General features: G+C 39.9%; 1 protein-coding gene across 7 annotated transcripts in view; it reads left to right on the forward strand.

The window, feature by feature from the left end:
* otud7a (OTU deubiquitinase 7A) overlaps positions 1-20,610 on the forward strand; it is a 40,619-nt gene that overhangs the window by 11,032 nt on the left and 8,977 nt on the right. For all 7 annotated transcript variants that reach the window (XM_025056518.1, XM_025056519.1, XM_025056520.1 and 4 more), the window contains 9 exons: positions 8,869-8,998; positions 12,380-12,533; positions 14,792-14,977; positions 15,090-15,308; positions 15,999-16,100; positions 16,216-16,343; positions 17,501-17,613; positions 19,324-19,451; positions 19,541-19,690. In XM_025056518.1, coding sequence (XP_024912286.1) covers positions 12,449-12,533; positions 14,792-14,977; positions 15,090-15,308; positions 15,999-16,100; positions 16,216-16,343; positions 17,501-17,613; positions 19,324-19,451; positions 19,541-19,690 — 1,111 coding nt within the window. In that variant the 5' untranslated portion in view covers positions 8,869-8,998; positions 12,380-12,448. The remainder of the gene's footprint in view (positions 1-8,868; positions 8,999-12,379; positions 12,534-14,791; positions 14,978-15,089; positions 15,309-15,998; positions 16,101-16,215; positions 16,344-17,500; positions 17,614-19,323; positions 19,452-19,540; positions 19,691-20,610) is intronic.

Below are 20,610 nucleotides of genomic sequence, written 5' to 3' on the forward strand. Positions count from 1 at the left end.
ATATAATTTTGTATGCCTTCCTCGTTGATGTGTAGCATATACATGGTTCATCAGGTCTCTACATCCTTGTATCTTTTAGGGCTTCAATAATAACTTCATCCAGCCTTCTGTCTGGTTTCTTCACCCTTCCTTCTCCTGGCCTGGTTAATTTCTCCCAACTATATTTGTAAATCTCGTGAGGGCCCTCAGTTATTACTCTAAGATTGTTGGAGCCTTATTTACATCGCCTGGTGAAGACCCATTAAGCCTGGAGCGTGTTTAAATTGGGAACATTAGTGAGGTCTCTAAAGGTTTCATTCATGCCATCTTCCAGATGATGATTTACACCCAACGTAAGCTTGAGTGGCGTCCCTCCCTCCCTGCACCGTGGGCCAACCGCTGCCTCGTCGTTACATTTTTTTTTCGCTTAGTTTGTTGAGACAGTCAGCTGACAGTGGTCAAGTGTGATTTGTGGATAACTCCTAAAAGATGAGGCAGAGCTACAAAACAAGGCCTGTGGTTGCCAGGCCCCTGGCACAGCCAAACAAGGCCAAGTCAGGCCAGCTCCACACAGGGGCTCCAGCACAGCATGATACCGGGGGAAGAGAGGGGTTTACTTGGCACCTGATCAGTAAATTTCCACAGTGAATTCTTGTCCCGTCCTGGAGAAGTAGTGCAATGCTAGTGCAAAAATGGTGACTGACTGTTGACTGTTGTCATCATCTGGGCAATCTGGCAATGAGTGACGTGCTATTTTGCAAACGTCTGTCGACTTAAGAAGTATAATTATTAGCTTTCACTGTACTAAAGCATGGGTTATGGGGGTGGCAGAGGGGTGAGGAAGGGGGATTTATCATCATCTTATTCACAAGGGCACCTTTTGGAGCAATGTTTGTTTTTTTTCTCTGAATACTCATTCTTATAAATCAGCAGGACTCTCACAAGCACCTGGGGGCTTAATGTCTTGTTACCTTTGGGGAGGAGGGTGGCGTGGGTGGGTCCATTTTTCCATGCATGAGTCCCTCAACTTAAATCCTTTGGGGCAGATGACATAAGTCAAGTGGCCATGATAATCACAACCCAATCATGGCGGGGCTTTGAAGTTGCCCCTATTACTCAGACATCTCTCCAGGTGGGGGGACAATGTTAAGTGCTGTGTCTGTGGGCAGGGGGAGGTCAGTTGGAGGCCACGGAGGGGCCACAACCGCTGTGGTTTTACTGTGGGTCTAAACATCTCACAGAGTGGGAAAAGACCTGTTTATGTGTATGAAAGAAAAGGTGAATAGTAAATCTAAATAAGTCGCACACAAACTAGGTCAGATGTCTTGTACCATAAAGTTGTGAAAATTCATTACGCCCGCTGTTTCCTCTCAGGCTGCAGCTTCATCAGGCTGTGACGATGTTTCACATGTTGACTGCAGTATGGATTACAGTTAACTTTCCATATTAAGATGGTTTTCTTTTTAACACACCCTTTTATCCCTGTTTGGTTTCCATACCTGACTTGGCTGCACAGGCCACAGCCCACAGGAACATATGGTACACAGTACTTTGATAGAATGCGTTGCATCTTGAAAATTAGAGTGGTACACATGCACGTGTCCTATATTAGCATTGAAGATTTGGGCCATATTTGGGCTAAGTCTAAACTAAAGCTAGAACATTTTCTCGCCCTGGGAAACTCGGACAACATCTGGTATCTAAAATCTAGGTCATATTTATCTAAAATACATTTTCTTCCACTCTGGAATCCAGATTACTGACCATGCTTTGTGATTTGAGAGTAACATTTTTGGATAATCAATCCAGGAAATATTGTGGTGTTTAGGTGTTACTGAAATAATACTACTTTTACTTTGCTGCGTTTCTTGATTTTGGTTTGCATTGCATTGATGTACTCTAGCGAAACAGCAGTAGGTCATTAGTACCTACTTTCTTACAGAAGTTAAGAAAATAGGTTTGTGTTTTAAAATTGACCTTGTGGTCCTACGCCGTCACATGAATTATCTGACTGACTATGTGACATTTAGAATGTTTAGGATTTAGAGAAGTAAATTCAGCCAGTATTAAGATTGAGCTGGACGTGATCTACACATGGTCTGTATTCTGTACCAATCCACGGACACACAGTATTGTATCAGATCTACAGAACTGCAGGCAATTAGTTATGTTGTCCAACTTATTTGAGGCAAGCCAACACAACGTTGATGACAACTATCTTGACAAGTTCTGTTAGATTAAATAACTAGAAATTAAATGTGACTTGATTATTATTATTTTCCCTCCTATGTTTTACCTTCTTTGGTTGAAGATGGCTTTGAGACTCCAACATCCAGACACAGTGGCTGGAGTTTGATTACAGTAGTAGTAATTTTATATTGTGGGATATGTGGTAACAAGAGTAAGATATTATATTTTACAGATCTTCTTTCTGTTTGTCCTCCATCAACTGTGTTTGTGTGGCTTTCCTCGACCGGCAATCAGGCCGAGAGCCGACTGGCACTCCAGTTGCCTGTCGGCTCTCAGCCTGATCGCTGCATGTTTTGTTGTCATTATTGGACAAAATTGGCTTAGCTGTCCCCTATCCTTTATCAGCGAGGGAGTGGTTTCTAATTCCAAATGGAGCTCCGTTGCACAGCATAGCCTTGGTGACTCGATTTTAAATTTTCATGCAGGGCAACAGAGTAGGTTCCTTTAGGGAAAGCAGGTCAAGGGTCATTTCTGAGCCAAAAATGACGCCATAGGTGGTAATAATAACAATAAATGCAGCATAGACATTTACTTTCTCCTCTAAGTTTGAAATTCTTTTCAAACATTCAAGTTGGAATTCAGGTCTGAACTCTGTAATTAAATTGTCAGAAAGCCTGTTTATGGTTGTTAATGTCAGCCATGACTCTGAGAGGTGACATATATTTGAGGTTTAAGAGTTGAACTCCCAGAACATTGCATTTGTACTACAGTGTTGCTCACTAATAATGACGCTTTCACTACTAAAATAGAAATGTCTCCTCCTATTGGCACTTTGGTCATTCTGACATAGGTGTCAGTCTGAAATTAATAAGCCTACAGACATGTTGTATTTATATAATTTCAAGTCTTACTATAAATCTTCCCTTTTCTATTAGCATAAACCTCGCTATAACACTGTCAGGTTTTTGATCTGCTTGCACTTTTACGTACATTTTCAGAGTTCCCCAAAGTAAACAGATTTTTCTTTTCCCCCTAACAGTTTCATTACTGTGGTACTGTTCAGTTTTCTCCTTGGTCATATTTTCCTCTTTTCCCAGAGAGAACATTTTTATCACAAGGCTCAATGTTCTTGTGCTAATTGGAGATGAATGAGAAGCATAAGTGCTGCCACAACAACATCGCAGTGAATGCTGTACAGTGCTCACACTCAATGCTGTGCCTTATTTAATGTGTGAGGTTGTGGGACGTACTTCCGTCCAGCTTTGCTGCAGTCTGACATAATGTAGTTTTATTAGAAAAATACAGGAAAACTTTTTAGCTGTTTTTCAACCTCCTTTTCCTGTTTGAGAAAGTGTCATATTGAGCACTATTTCATTTCACTACATGTCAAGTCAATGTCACATCATGTCAGAGACATTATACAGCCCCATCTGGCCTTTACACTGGGCTCCCGTCCTGACATTTGGCATTCAATTAAGATTAAAGCAAATTAAATTACATCTATTACTTCCCCCACTTTCTTGCTAATGTTTGCTAGCCTCCGGACTAGCCTTGTAGTGAAGAAGAATTTATTAGCGTTTGACCATTAGTTCACCACTTAGCTTTCGCTAACCTCTACATACACAGTACATAATAGAAGCCAAATCTTATACCGCAACAAAAATTGCAAAATATAAATGTTCCAAATCGGCAAACATGCATCATCAGTTAACAGCATCATTTAAAAATGTCAGTTATGTTACTGGCCTGAACATCTTTCCTTCACACTCCACCTACACTCTCTGAGTGGATGCTGTGTGGGTGCACTTGAAGAAAGTTTAAGGAACATACATGGCTCATTTTACCAGGTCTGTTGGTGTATTATTGACGTGTATATATCTTATCGGATACAGTTAGTTACTAATGGCATTTTTGAATAACTAATAGAAGTGCACATTGGTTAATTGGCCATTCTAAGTTTACCATAGTTATGAGTGTGAATGGTTGTTGGTCTTTGTACAAAGTGAAAGACACTGAGACAGCTGACAAGTGAGCAAACAACAAAATTCAGGTTTTCCTCAGAATTTGTCCAATAGAGAGATCAGTAATGAAGAAATAATGCTCTCAAAATGAAAAACCAAGCTATTGAACAAAGACGGGGAGGAAAACTCATATCGTTCGTACACAAAAACCTGAGAGCACCTGTGCAGAATTAGTTTAGCCGTTGGGCCACATTACAGTATATTGGAAAACGTCTGAGAGAAAATCCATGGATAGAGATTTGGACCAAGTATTGTCCTTGTTAGAACAGGTGTTTGATTCCACTAAATGCTCTTCACCTCCAATCCTCTCTGAACTTACACTTACAGTTTAAAAAGCTGTTTTAAATGCTACTCAATAACTTTCCCTGCTTGTTTGGAGCTAGTTGAACATCTGCCATCACATTACTGCCACTAAGTGGTGAGCAGCTGTACTGTTGCTTATTGTCTCGTGGATTACAGTTGCATGTCGATTGTCTTAAATTGAAAACCAATCCATCCCTGCAGCCCTTGTGACCCAAGGGTACAAAACAGAAAGTTTGTAGCCGCCCTCTAGGTCATTGTTTCCCAAAGACTGGGTCGCGATCCTCAGGTGGGTCGCAAGAGAGATTTTGTTTGGGTCGTCTCACATCATGTTTTCCAGGAGTGACTTGGGTCAGAAGGTTTGTGACTTTTGAAATGTGGGTCCCAGAAAATAAGTTTGGAAACACTGCTCTAGGTGACATTGGCCCTTGTTTGGGCCACGTCCCTATGGTAAAGAATCCCTGCTCTGCACTATTCCTTTCCTTAATTCCAGATAGGTACCGCACTTGAGTTCTGCCTTAAAAACAAGTCAGTTTCAGTTGTTTACCACTGCCACTGGACTTCTGCAGGCCTTTGTCATCTGAGATCGTTCAAAGGTGTGACCAAGGTCTATGTTCTCATAAATGACCCACATACTGCACCTAAAATCTGGAATAAGATATCCGTTGTTGTATGTGATTGCAGGGCGTGGCTACAGTAAAACACGTGTAGTGTGTTCCCTGTTTACAAAGTAGTTGTTTGCACGCAGGTAAATTTGATTTTAAGTCACTTCTCCTTCTGTTCACGGTGGCAGGTATAGTGAATAAAAGCTGTTTTCTGTCTGTTTTTTTATATATTGTACTAGTATAAAACTATTGGAAATAAAAACAAACAAACTACATCATAAATTATTGTTATATGTACAATCCTGGAGAATCTGACAGCATCAAACAACTTTACTGCCAAAACAATTTGCATGTTCTGTAAGTTCCACACCCTGTAACCACAGGCTGCTTCTGTGGAACCACTGCCCATTTTATGAAATACTTATGTGAGTTAAGACTGCATTTTTTTTTTACATCATGTCGAAAAGTAGTAGTAAAGTACACTTAGTAGTACGTATTTGGACTATTTGGTAGTAGTTGTCCAATATTGCTTTGAATTATGACTGAATTATGCCAACTGTTTACTAACAAAACATGGAATGGCAGCCAGTCCATATTTCAATTTACCAGCACAAATCTGGGAAGTCTAGATCCGGCCTACCGTCCACTACAGCATATGTTGAATTTTACCTCATATATTTATGCAACGATGCATTTAGTGCAATTTGACAATTCTCTGCTGCAAGCACATGCTGTGCTGGCAGTGAACGGTGCAACAGTGAGATGTAAATGTGACATTACTGCTTCTGGCAGCATGATTCTCACAGCATGTGAAATGCTGTTGTGCAGATGCTGGACTTTAGTGTGAGCTTAGAGAAGAATTAAGAAGACGTAAGGGGAAAGTGTTTTTTTTTTTATGTGGTCTTATGACGGACTGTCTGGAAGTCACAGTTTTACAAGCCCTCTCAGTCTGTGTGAGTGTCATGCAGTGTTTTTTCCTGTATGTGTGTGTATGTGTCCCTCCATTTCCTTATCTGTGGTAGTTGGGCCTCGGCAGTTGATTTCTCAGGGGTGCTTTGAGGTCACAGAAAGTAAATGTAACTCTCCGTGGGCCCTGAAGGCAGTGACAGTATCACCGGTCGGTCCACAATAATAGAGGGATAAAGTAGGACTCAGTCCTGACTCAGTCAGTCAGCGCCCTCTCTGGTGGTGACTGCAGGGAAAATGTGATGAGCCTTGAACATGTCACCCAGGAAATGATGAAATGACTCACAGGTTCTAAAGCATATGACAGTGTGGTGTGAGCTCACATTTTACCACATTTACCCAGGCACGTAATCAATCAACATGAATACAAGCTTGCCATTGTTAACGTAGGAGGAAAAGGAAGAGAGACCGTGGCTGATGTGAGGAGGAATAGAGAGCAGAGCTCCTCCTACTCTCTTTAGAAACCCCTGATTTAATCTTGTACTCTTGATGTTGAAATCGGACAAGTGCTTCTTTTTGGTTATTGTAATTGTAATTCTTCAAAGGTCAGTTAAATGGTTGATTATTCCCTAATAAAGTATGGTGGATGTGATCAGTTGAAGTTGACGGTTGCTTAAAGCAGCCATGTTGGTCAAAATTGACATAATCAGGGCTTTGGAGTGTCTGCTTACTCCTTGGGTGCTGCTTTCAACAACTGGATTTGCCAAAATCTGAAATTGTGTCTCATAAATAGTGAATCCACAAATAATAATTGCACCCCCAGACTACCATATGATACACCAAATGCTATCAAAAAAAAAAACTAGTAATAGTAGCGTAATAAAGTGTCGAAACACTGAGATATCGCAATATTTTCTAATACGAAAGTGTATCTACAGCACTGTATTGATTTTTATTTTTTTAATTAACAAATAACATTCAAATGTTCATGGCGTTGGTTCATTTTTGGGTTGCATTAAAACCTCTGACTGCTATTTTATTGTACAGGGACGACATGAGTCTGCAAGTATTTGAACTGTTATATATTTTCGTTACTGTTATATTTTTTCTAGCCTGCTTTTCTGAGTGTTGAATTATGAACACATTTTGAAGTTATTGTATGGTTTTAGTGTATCCATCAAACCAGCAAAGTACCTATTGTTGTAGGATGTTTTTTCCCCTCCGGTCGTTACTGAGAGGGTGGCTTGACATTTAGCTGTACACAGGAATGTGAATGAGTCCTAGACTGGGCTGAATGACATCTTTTATTAGTGGCCGCCTGTGTGTCGGCTGAGCTCTCTGAGGGCACATGTTGGTGCGTGTTGAGATTTGTACACAAACGGAGGGCAAAAAGCGTGGTTGACATGAACCGGATAGTGTTTTCACACATGCAAATAATACACTATACACACACAAACTAGCATCTAACTAGCCCTGTTAGCCACCTAACTTTGTCGCATTCGATTCGCCCATTTACACCCACTCTTTTCCAGTGTATTTCAGTCTCTGCCAGTAATTAACAAGTAATTTTTTCCAGATTACACCACTCCTATTCTCACTTACCTCCTCCCTATTCATAGTATGTTGACAGAGCAGAGCATGAGCAATTGAAAAAGTTAAATTTTAATAAGATGAGTAATTGTTATTGCTAGTAAAGGAACAAAGTTGTTTTTACTTAGTGCTTGCAATCGTAGGTTTTGCAAATTATCCATAGCAGAAAATTATGAGGCAGGCGCATAGAAATAGCTAGAATTCTATGTTGAATGATTTTGTGTAGGTATGTCAGTGAAGCGAATGCACTTGCCTGCATTTTAAACTTATTGATTTGTTGAATCCTGTCTTCTTCTTTTAGAGCAGAAGATTGTTAAAATTATATAAAGCTAACAACATCAAAGTGACAAGTGGGGGAAAAAAACATTTGAAAATAATTAAAAGTCATCATTAGTCTTGATGGTTTATATATTCCTGAATACTGATATTTGCATGAATGAAGGTCATGCTTAGCATTGTACTCCAGGCTGTAAAACACTACTTTCCAACATGCTTCAGTTCTGGAGGAGATGCAATGCACAAGATTAGCATGTGTGTTTGAAGAGTATATTCACCTCCCACCCTCTGTGCATATGTGCCTTATGTGTGGGCGATTGCTGCTCACAATGGAGACAGTTATCTGGGCTATAACTCATCCTATTACAGTAAAAAATGTTCTGTTTGTACACACGCATGACAGGAATATAGCCATTAGTTGTTGTTGGTGTGGAAAAACCACATATAGCCATTAGTTGTTGTTGGTGTGGGAAAAAAAATCTGCTTTTATTAAATGACATTATCTTGTTGACAAGGAACCAAATACGCATATTTTTCCTCTTGTAATTGTGTTTAAAGGACTACACTGTAAGAGCAGTGAGTTTTCATTAGGTCCTCGATAAAAATGTGCAACAGTGCGTGGGTTGCCACTTTCCAACTTTACCATGTGCAGTACAGTGAGCTGTGTTTAAATTAAGAGACAGAGATTCTAATAAAAGAAGTTTGTACGACTCTAGGGTTTTTTTTTTACTCGTTAAAAATAAATATCAAAGATACAAAATAGAGGTCAATTGTTGGGTCTGCATTATGATGACAGAATATATTCCATATAACATATATATATTGTATATATCAAGAAAAATTAGTGTTGTTTGACAAACTTTGAATAGTGCAAAGAGTTTGTTTTTTACGTTAATGCCCAGAGTCCTAAAATACCTTTGAACCTTTGTACACCCTACGACAGGACTCTCACAGAAACCTTGTTAAAAGGAAAACTGAGAATATTTCATTCTGTGTTTCAGAATCCTCTGCGTCCCCAGGGTCTTTCTCTGTGAAACTGACTCTGAAGTCATGGACTAGAGTTGTGCCTGGTCCTGATAGTCCTGTGGTCATCAGATGGCTTCTCAACAACCTGCAGCAAAAATACAGAAAGTAAGTTGTGTTTTCAGACCTTGGTAAACCATAGGGTTTCAAGAAATGTGGATTCTTGTACTTGAGGAAGTATCTTTCCCGATAAAATAGTATATTTATTGCGGTTAATCATTATGTTTTGTCAAGGTAAAACAAATCCAAGTTAGGATTGATAGTCCAACAAGAAGGAAAACAAAAGTCATCTCACAGTAGAATAAGTATAATCATTTATATCTACCTTATTTACTCATTTATCCAAGTGCAACCGTTTACACTTGAATAAGTGTAAAAGGTACGCTAACATTAACACTGTTCTATGTTCCATTATTTTGAGTAATTTTGTCTCCAAAACATTTTTCATTCCCTTTTTCTTTTTTGTTTTGCTTTTTTTTTTTTTTTTTTTACACACCATTGAACAGTAAAAACCATGCATGGACTACAGCAGACCCACAGCACCCCCTGCAAAGTAAGCATGCCCTTATCAACACATCAACAGTCCAAACTTTTATTTAGGAAAAAAAATCCCCCCCCTCAAATGTCAAGCTCTACTTGACTATCTATATTGGTTTTTTTTTCCGTTCAGCTTGCTGTCTGTCACTATGTCAGAATGCCATGTTTTCCACAAGGCAGTCTGGTACACTGTGTGACAAATATGCTAATTGTAATCATGAGTCACAGGAAGCTGGACAGTCCTGGCTTCCTCTAGCCTACATGTTTTTGCTGCCGGGTAGACAAGCATGCAGTTGGGTGTTTCTGAGTCATAATTACCTCCCAAAGGGATGGCTAACTGAACTGAAGTGTTCCTTTAGGTAAAAGAAACCAAATCGTGACCAGAGCTGTGTTATTTGCTAAAGCCACCAATACCAGCCATGAGGGCTTTTGCTGTGTAAGGCAATACAGTGATTCAAATTAGCAGCTTATTGTTGTTTGTCAGCGATGACCTTGGATGTTTATCTCTTGAGAGAATAAAGAATCAGGCCTGAAGCCTGCCATGAGATTTTAATGTTCTTAAGGCAGCAGGTCAATAGTTTGTCCTGGGAGTAAATTCATTGTTATTGACAGGTTTTAATTTGCATTTTTCTCTTAAATTCTTACGGCTCAAAGTATCTGACCTTATCTGACTTTTCAAGGTGCTGAATTTGTCACACTGGTATGGTTTTTGAGATTGTGATGTTTATATATTACTCAGTTTTCCCTTCTGGGAAGTGTTTGGACCTGCCACTTGAAGGTATCAAAGATGTTAGATTTTTTTTTTTTTAACTCTTGGCCATGTATTAATAGCAAACACAGTGTTTCATCCATTGTCTTTTAACGTTTGTTATCAGTTTTTGATCCATCTGGTCAAACTGTATATCTGTTCCCTGTAATTTATATAAGCTCAGTCTCCCTTGGTTCAATAATGCAACACAATAAAAATGGATGAAAGTAACTGGGTCAGCTAAACCTCAGCTTAAGTGTGCCTGCCGTTCATTAATAATTCATGTGATAAAGACAGAAGATTCCTGGACCTTTTCTTCTCTCCGACGATGCTACAGACTAAGGAGGAGGCTTTCTAAATATCTAGTAATTCTGACTGAGTTGATGAAACAAACAAACTATTTCCTGTTTACGTCCAAAGCCATCCTTGAACACTGTATGTCAGCCCCACGGAGTGGGGAACAACATTTGTTCCGTCGGCTCTATTCTCAGTGCATCTGTCACTTCACACCACTGATCCAAAACCTGATGGGCAGTCACTCATGTCATGTGGTGCAGTGGGTGAGAGGGAGAGAGAGAGAGGGAGACGGCAGGGCTGTTGGGGTGAGGTGGTGTCTCCATTTATTGAGACATGGATGTCTAGGTGCTTCCAGCATGCTGTCAAGCCTCCAAAGGTTAGACACACCAAACTGGGGAGCTATGGAACTTCCTGTGTACACTAACAGAGGGCTAGTGTTAGAACTGTAGTCATGTGGGTGTTTGTTTCTCCACTGACAAAGCTGCACACTCCAGTCCTGGAATGAAAACTATGCATGGGCCCGTTCATTCCAGTAGCTGAGGGAGGGCGTGCATTTCCATCTTACAAATGTTGTTTATGGCCCAACAAGGCAACCCTTGTTGATTAATTAGAACACTGGTGTAATGTGTACCTGCTGTAGCTATAATGCTCAGTTCTGGAGTCTGATGAAAACAAATAACGTCACAGTAAGACGCACATTAATGAGTCCACACAGAGTCACTGACTCTCCCAGTTTTATGGTTAAAAGGTAAATTATAAATAAATAATGCTAACATTTTTTTTTTACATTTTTTTATTCCTAATTTGCTTAATAATTCCATTTATTCATTCATTATATATTGCAGTGAATCCCAACCACTGTGCCATGGCAATTATATACTCTTCCGCAGATGGGTGTTAAAACTAAGAAAAGATAATCAGAGCTGTTGAAGAAGATCTTTGTGAGTGTCTTTCTTCAATTCCTGCCTGTATATCAGCATTGTCTTCAACTAAACATGCTGAGTTTTTAGTCAATTATGATGTCATTTAAACTAGAAGATTGTTATATTTTAATTACATATACTTTTAGTGAGGTTTTTGTTTGGATGTGTGCCGTGGGTTTTTTTTTCCTGATTATGTGTTGGAAAACACTGCTCTATTTCTTAATATTTTCAAGGTATCAGGGCTAATCTGACTGCCATTGTGTATAATGTAATCTCATTACAGTTAAGCAGTCCACCCGGGACCACCATGTGGTAACAGAAATTATATTATTTAGGAAAAATAATAACCAGGCCACAACTAGTACAACTAGTACTAGTACATCTTCTCCGGTCCAGAAGGTCAGTTCTGGATGATCCTCACAGAATGTAACTCTCTTTCTGTCTTTTATCATTGGGATGGTGTTCTTTCAGTGAAATATTTCTCCCTTTTTTCTCTCTGTTGTCCAGTAGGTGTCATCACACTTCACCCTCCCTCCTGTTCCTGTCTTGCATGATGTATGCAATAAATATAAGCCTGACAATTAGAGTTGTACTCTTTAGAATCGCTGAGTAAAAATGTATGAAGCTCTGGCTAGAATCATTTATAGTATAAAATAATGTTCGTTCTTACAGGGCCAATAGTTTTTCTGTTGTTGTGACCACGGACTCTGGACTAAAGGCTGTGGAGATATGCAGGTGTCTGTTGATGTAGCATCTACACTGATGTGTTTGCAAGAGCTGGGAGGAGCAGTTGGTAATGGAGTGCTATGAACTATCAGCTCCATGAAGCATTACGCAGCAGTGCAAGCAGGGTGTGGAACTGGCTGGGATTTAAATAACAGCGTGCCGGTCAAATGTGTGTTGTGACTGTGGTCAGGATTGTTGTTGATTTTGTGTGTGACTAAAACTGACCGTCTATTTCTTCTTATTCTTATTGTTTCCCAGATGAGAACGTGAAGGCTGGCGTCCACCAAGGCCACCGCTGCACCTTGGGCAGCGCACACACATGATCACATGACTCTGGACATGGACGCGGTCCTGTCAGACTTTGTTCGGTCCACAGGGGCAGAACCGGGTCTGGCAAGAGACCTGCTGGAGGGTAAGAAATCTAAATCCTGTGTCCTATGTCTGTTGAGACTGATTATTTGATACATGTGTTTTTTTAAACATCTGTTTGGATCAGCTGATGCCTCTGGTGGTGAGCAGACCAGATGAGGGAGGGCAGTGAGAAAAGGAAAGGAAAAATAAAGGAAACAAAGGAGGGCAGAAAGGGGACAGAGAGGCGCGGGGGCAGCAACATTGAGCCAGCGTCCTGATTTAAAGGCCAGTGTGACAGTTTTACGAGTGCGCTCCCCAGGGAGAGCTTTGTGCCCATTCACTGGAACTCATTGAGGAGCAGAGTGCTACTTAGGAAAAAAACACAGGAGAGCAAAAGTGCACTCGGCAACAGAATGCTGGTGTGTTGGATTGGCTGGATGGTAGCATGATTTTTTTTTTTTTTTTTTTTTTTGGGAACAATCACCACGTGTTTTGCGTTGACTAGTCAACACAACATTCCAGGATGGTCAGTGAGTTTTTATGCTCTAAGGCAGTGGTTGGCAAGAGGCAGCCCGTGGGCCAGAGATGGGCCATGCCCATTGATATTTACCACCAGATAATTTTATTATAGCCTTATGTTCATACTTTTTGTAGATTATCACACCCATATAAATGTGTACAGCAACAATGTCAAATTCTGTACCCACCACAAGAATGCTTTATGGTAAGTTTGTCAACATGCAGTTTGATTTAAAAAGAATTCAAAAGAAATAGAAAGAGGAAGAAAATAATCTTTTCATTGTTTCAAAGTATTATGGCTGCAGATGTCTGCTGTTTCAGACCATTTTTGTGTCTCTTTAAATAAAATATATAGAAAGTTGATTTATTCCATGGTCTGGTTGCTGGATGAAAAGACACAAAGACGTTCTAATGGACAGAGATAACAAGCCTGTAATATAAACTAATGCTTCTTTTTTTCTGACAAAAGAATTGTCATTGTGTATTTACATCATCCATTTATGACAAAACAGCTTCATCATCACCAAGAGAAAAATCAACAAAATCTTTACTTGCAACCACTAGACAATACCGTTGAATTTCTCACTGCTGATACGTTTATATATATATATATATATATATATTTTTTTTTTTTTTTTTTTTGACAAGTGTCTCCCCCTTATACGTTTTTTAAAAAAATATATATTTTTTTTTTTTTTTTTTTTTTTTTTTTTTGCTGACACCAGTCATGCTCTAAGACCACCCTCTCTATGCTACAGTAATGGCAGCCTGGTGTAGAGGCATTTAGTGACCTTGCGTTAGGTGCTGAGTGGATTCATACCCAAGAACCTAATGGTGTTCCTGGGTTTGTGCAGCATGAGTGGCTGAGATCTGTTCAGTGGAATTAGTTTAGCATTGATTGGCATAAGTGATGTTGCTCAGTGGTGCTGCTGTTCATGTTCATGACTGCCAAGAATCATCATGTCTGGAAGTTGAGGGGGAGACAAGATGACTTCCTTTCACAGAGGAAGTCAATTAATGGATGCTCTCTCACAATCGTGCTCTCAGGTTACATACAGACATGCAGCCTGCGCTTTGTATGTTTCCAGGTAATGGCATTCGCGTTAGATTTAAGTGTTTTGCGGAAGTCTGCTGTGGTGCAGATTTAATGCAGGTATTAGCACATCTATCTATGTGAATGCTAATATTTAATTGAACTTCATAGGAAGTTACTCAGTCACCTCTTCTATATGAACTTTGAGACCAGGGTTTTGTTAAAGTTTTATTTCTGGTGGCTGCACCATGTGCTACTCAGATTGACATTTGGAATTGATGTATATTTTGCAGCAGAGATGAATTTAATCTTTACAGTTGTTTGTCATGGCTAATGCTGAGTTTTTCCTTTTCAACTCGTTTCTAGAAGTTATAGTTCAGGCTTAAAAAAATTCCCTGCCATTCTTTTTAGTCTTTTTTTTTTTACCTTCACTAATATCGTTCTGGCGCCCCCCAGAGGAGGCATGCCTCTTTTAAAAAAAAAACAACAACTTTGGATTTCAGTAAAACATTGGCTTTGCTTTTCTGCCAAGCAATAACATTTTCTCAGTTTTCAGTCACAAGTTCATCTGGTTTATTGTTAAACAAAAAAACCCAAAAACACTTTCTTTATGAAAAGAAACACAGAGAGAAGTGTTTTATACCAAGCAGGACACAGGCAGCAGGACTGTCTTGGTTCACTAGTTGCCTATGGTTTTAACTGCTATGGTTAAAGTGACCTGGATGACTGAAAACCTGGTGTTGATGATAGTGTTGACATGTCTACAGGTAAAAACTGGGACCTCAGTGCAGCTCTGAATGACTATGAGGAGCTCAGGCAGGTCCACACTGCCAACCTGCCGCAGGTCTTCAACGAGGGCCGGTACTATAAGGAGCCAGAGACTCGTGACACGCCCACCCATGTCAGCAGGATCGACAGGTCGTGTGTGCAGAAGCAGGAGGACAATGCACAAGGTAGAGCCTCCTCTGAAACAGCGAGGAACCAGCACTTTTTTTTTAACCAGATCATTTTGTTTTCATTCAGTGCCAGTCATCCTTTCACTCCTTCTCTGTCCTCTCACTGTAGAGAAGCGTCTGTCCCGCGGGATCTCCCACGCCAGTTCTGCCATCGTCTCCCTGGCGCGGTTGCAGGTGGCCAGCGAGTGTACCAACGAGCAGTTCCCTCTGGAGATGCCCATCTACACATTCCAGCTCCCAGATCTCAGCGTGTACAGTGAAGACTTCAGGAGTTTCATTGAGAGAGACCTGATAGAGCAGTCCACCATGATGGCTCTGGAGCAGGCTGGTGAGTCCTGCTGGGCAGGAAGTCCAGTAGTCTACTACTACTTATACTACATGGATATAACAGTATATTGTTAAACTACAGATGACTAGACTGAAAAACTGTGCCAAATCACTCACACCACTTTAGATTTGGTCAGACCTGATCTGACACCCCTTCAAAAGTCTGTGGACATCAGACAATAGGTGACATTAAAAACAAAACATAAAAAATGTGCAAGTCAAACTTAAAACAATGAGGCTACAGCTGATGAACATTCAGATTTGGTGAAATTCAGCGCATACCCAGAACACAGCATCACATCCACAGGCTGCTGTAGGACAGTGCTGCGTGCACGTCTCACAAAAACAGACGCAAAGATAAAAACCTGGCGGTAAAGTAGTATGAAAGCACAGCTTAAACTGCAGTTGAACTGGGAGGCAGCCATCTTGGTTTAAAACAGAGGTATTTTCTGAGCTGAACAAAATGAGAAACTATGACTTTGAGGGAGTTTTCCTGATTTATCTTCATATATATTAAACAAACAAATACCTTCCAAAACAAGAAAAAGATGTAGCATAAACAGAGATGCCGAATGCAGACTGTTAATAAGTATATATATATATATATATATATATATTTATATATATTTATTTATTTAAAAGGCCTCTGTTTGATTGCTGACTCTCTCTGTGTGTTTGTGTGTGTGTGCAGGTCGGCTGAACTGGTGGTCCACCATGTGCACCAGTTGTAAGAAGCTGCTTCCTCTGGCCACCACAGGGGATGGGAACTGCCTTCTGCACGCTGCCTCTTTAGGTGAGTCGCTCATGCGAAAACCTTAAAGTCTGATGTTCTCTTTAAAGCTGCTCTTTGTATGATTTGTCCTCGGTTGTAGAATTCAGTAACGGTTAGCTTTCTCTGTGTTGATCAGGGATGTGGGGCTTCCATGACCGGGACCTGATGTTGAGGAAATCGCTGTACACCATGATGAAGAGTGGAGCAGAGAGAGACGCTCTGAAGAGGAGGTGGAGGTGGCAGCAAACACAACAAAACAAGGAGGTGAGATGATCCTCTACAGATACAGGTACAACAGGTACAACTCCATATGTTTACTCAAAACATGTCCTCCTTTTTTATACTTTGATTGGATTCAATTGGTCATTTGTAAGTGTAAGCAGTGTTTCTGTACCTGAATTCAGTTATTGGCATCAAACCCAGTTTTTTCTTTCTTTTTTCAAGAGTCCTGGGTTCAAATCCCAGAGAAATCACATATCCCTAATGGTGGCTCCTGTGTACTTAATGGCACCTCTCTTGCCCGTGTCAGTTGACATCACAGTGTTGACTTTGTGGGGATGAATAAGGAACTCAATTATATATTAATTATTAATATTAAAATCTAGGCACAGGGATAAAGGTATAAACAGATGAAAAGAGTGCTTTTGGAGGAGGTCCACTTGTTTTATCGTCTCTGTTTGATGTGCACAAATCAAAGGATATCTCAAGGGAAACTTTATTTATTTTTCTGCAGTATTTGTCAGTGTATAAATAATCATAATAAATTCTGGTGCTGTGTTGTTGAGATAAATGGGAAAAATATATAAAGGTTGTTTTGTCATTGTGAGACTAAGACTGGATTAAAAGAGTGTTATGCACCAATCATGTATTTTTAGCGCAGGACTATCTGTGAAAAAAGAAAAGAAAATGTCAATTCTAATGTATTGTTTTATACTTTTCCACAGAAATAGTATTTATATTAAGAATTTTATACATTATATTGTGACCCAGTTAAGACAAATGTTCATATTTTGGAATGAAAGTAACAATACTGTTTATTATAAGAATACATACATTTAGAGCTTTGACTTTGATATAATATTTGGAGAGGTAAAGGAGATGTAAATAACACCAAGAACATCTTTCCTTTATTAAAACAAAGAGGTGGGAGTCAAATGCTTTAGAACTTTCACATTAAAATAGTTAAGAAACATTTTTTTTATTATGAGTCTAGGTCATTGTATTTTTTTTTAGGTCTGAGTCAGATTTTTCACCAAGGGCACCTCACTCGACCTTTCATTAAATACTTTTAATACTGGTTTTCAGATATGCTTGGCTCCGGGAGACGACCTTGTTGATACAGATTGAAATATTTCAAAACAAATAATGAATAATAAAAAATGTTTTTACAGTGTTTCTCGTTCGTGTGTGTGTGTTTGCAGTCAGGCCTGGTTTACACTGAGGAAGAATGGGAGAGAGAGTGGAACGAGCTGCTGAAGTTGGCCTCCAGCGAGCCTCGGACTAACCTTAGCAAAAATGGCAACACCAGTGGAGGGTAGGTAACTCCAATCCCATCATGTACACAAAGTTGTTTGTTTCAGTGAAAGAATGCACTTGCGCTTCTTGTCTCCAGCTCTGCTTGGACTTTTCTTTTCTTTGAAACCAACAGGGAAAAACAAAAGTGACCTTTACACAAAGATGCATCGGTCAGGGTAACTGTTTCTACCAGAACTGTTGTTCTTTCAAATTGTCTTCTTGAGTTGTCTAAAAAAACTTGCTGAATTTCCCACGAGAGAGTGTGCCATCTGCTGGCTCTTTTAAGCATTACTCAGCTCTGGTGGACTAAATTCTCTCATGATCTGTGGGGGTAACTCCTCACTGCTAAAGGTGATAAAAATTGAAAAAAAGACCCTGCCTCTTTTAGTAAATTACTGCTAGCCCGGCTTTATCTCAGGCTGCCGAGGCAGAATGGAAACTAACTGTGGTTTCCTCCTCCCACACACTGCAACCTTTGTGATTCTCTCTGTTTCCATGTTCACCAAAATAAACACATCGTTCTCACTGAACAGCATTGTGACTTAAGTGCTGGAGAAAGAAAAATTGTAAAAGAATCTCAGGAACCTTGCTGATCTTGACTGAAATGTCTTACCACCAACGCACAGCAACATTAAAGTTAAAACATTGAAGTTATTTTATTAGATGACATAAAAATAAGTCTTAAAGATGAGCAGGAAAATAAAATACACTGGTTTGGGTCAGTACTGATTGTTATTCACTAATTTGTTGCAATACATAATTATTAAATTGCATATTAAATTAAGAGTAATGTAGCCTTTTTGTTGAGTCTATTACAGACCTAATTCTATTTTATTACATAAAAAACATTACATTACATTTATTACATTACATATTAATTAAAAGATGTGTTCAATAAATAAACCAAAACCCTTTTAACCACATCCTAGAATCTAAAACGTATTTTTTTAGCTATTTATAATAAAAAAAAAAAAAAACATTACTCTTCCTCAGAGCTGCCCCTGACCCATCCCCACGCTTTGTTTTGGGTGAATTACTGCCATCTTCTGGAACTATTTTTCACTGTCGTTTTTTTGTCGACTTAATTTGGACAAAATGGATTGTTAATCACGCTGTAATTATTAACAAGACAGGGTAGAGCATAATGGTTTTACAGACATTGTAAAAAAAAAGATCTAGACTCTGGTTTTATTGCCACTTTTTTCCCAATAAAAACACCTAAAAGAAGGGTAAAGGATAGAGTAGGAGGCAGCTTCACTGCAGAACAAAACAAATCAGAACTTCTTGTGACTCTGGTTAGAAAAGGACCAACAAACTTCTGAGATATTTACACCAAATTACAACCCGATCAACACCCAACTCCATCAGTTCTGTGTCCCGGTCTGAGGTTTCTGTCACTGAAAAACACTCCTTTTTAAGAAAGTAAGTTCTTATGTGGTCTCAAGGTTTAAACCTCCGGTTGAACTAGACTCTAACAGCACAATCAGGGATATTTGATGGTCCTAGTGCCAGATGAACCCCTAAACAGAGATTCACATTAAAAGACTCTTTATTAGAGTAAATGTGTCGACGTGGCTTAGTTGTTGTGCATCCTCTCCTCCCCTGGTGGTTGTGTGCATGAGAGCTCTCCACCTCGCCTCTCCTTCCCTCCTTTCCCCCTTGTCTTGTGTGATTTAATTTCTAGCAAAATACAAATCACATGATCTCAACGTGTATTTTTATTTTTTAGTGTGGATAATTCTGAGGATCCCGTCTATGAGAGCCTGGAGGAGTTCCATGTTTTCGTGCTGGCTCATGTGTTGCGCAGGCCCATTGTGGTGGTGGCTGATACGATGCTCAGAGACTCAGGAGGAGAAGGTGAAGTGACCACACGCTGTTGATCATCTCATTAGATGGATTTAAAAAAATGGACTGACACTGAACATGGTGTCGTGGTTCTATTTCAGCCTTTGCTCCCATCCCTTTCGGGGGACTCTATCTGCCGCTGGAGGTGCCACCGAGCCGCTGTCACTGCTCGCCGCTGGTCCTGGCCTACGATCAGGCTCACTTTTCAGCACTGGTGTCCATGGAGCAGAGAGACCAACAACGGGAACAAGGTAAGGGTCAGCACTGGCCTTTGATTTTCCTTTTTGCTTTTACAAGTACGAAGTTTTCACCTCTTATATGTAGTGGTGATTGCTGGGGGAGCTCATGTAACGTATAAATAGAGATTTAAGTGTATATTGTGCTGTATCACTGGGTCCAACGCCGAACAACAGGCTATAGGTTTCTAGACTTTAATCACAAGCTTTTGACAGAAAACGCTCCCAGTGAATTCCATATTGGTGAAAGTAAAAAGCAATGCCAAATTTATCCAATAGGCATCACCAGAAATCCAAGCTTAGCCTCAACAGGGTTTATTACACATTCTGCTATGTAAGAAAATCGTATCAGTTGTATGCAACAAACAGCTTAACGCCCAAAAAATAAACACATGCTCAGCGCTTGACAAAGATTAAATGTAACTGTGAAAGAAACTTGTCTTAACATGTTTTAGAATTTGAACTTTTTGACCTACCCTCATCCTGGCCAGATTTGCCAATCAAATTGCAATATAATTGCTTTTTTTCCCACCAACTCTCATATGAATGTATTATGTTATTCAGTGGTTAAAAGTGGTTCACTTTGACGTCGAAGTGTTAGCTGTTGTAACACTCTTCAGTGGGTGGAACCTTTCCGTGGGCAGCATGCCACCTTTTTGTCTCTGTGTTGTTGTTTTTCTCACCCTGAAAGGCAGTACCGCTCACACAAAGAGCTGCTTTTTGTCTCCTTCCTCTACCTTCCAACCCCCCCATCTTCTCCCCCGCTCACTCTCTGTCTTTTGCCTTCTAACATGTAAGTTCCTATTCTGGGCCTATAAACACCAACCCAGTTATTAGGCTGTGGTATGACCACTGCAGACTAGCAGACAGACTTGATTACTAACCTGCCATTCCTGTCCTGGAGTCACCCCCTCCACCCCCCCACCCCCCCCCCC

Source organism: Cynoglossus semilaevis, chromosome 6, assembly GCF_000523025.1.
Source record: "Cynoglossus semilaevis isolate Cse_v1.0 chromosome 6, Cse_v1.0, whole genome shotgun sequence".
NCBI classification, from domain to species: Eukaryota; Metazoa; Chordata; class Actinopteri; order Pleuronectiformes; family Cynoglossidae; genus Cynoglossus; species Cynoglossus semilaevis.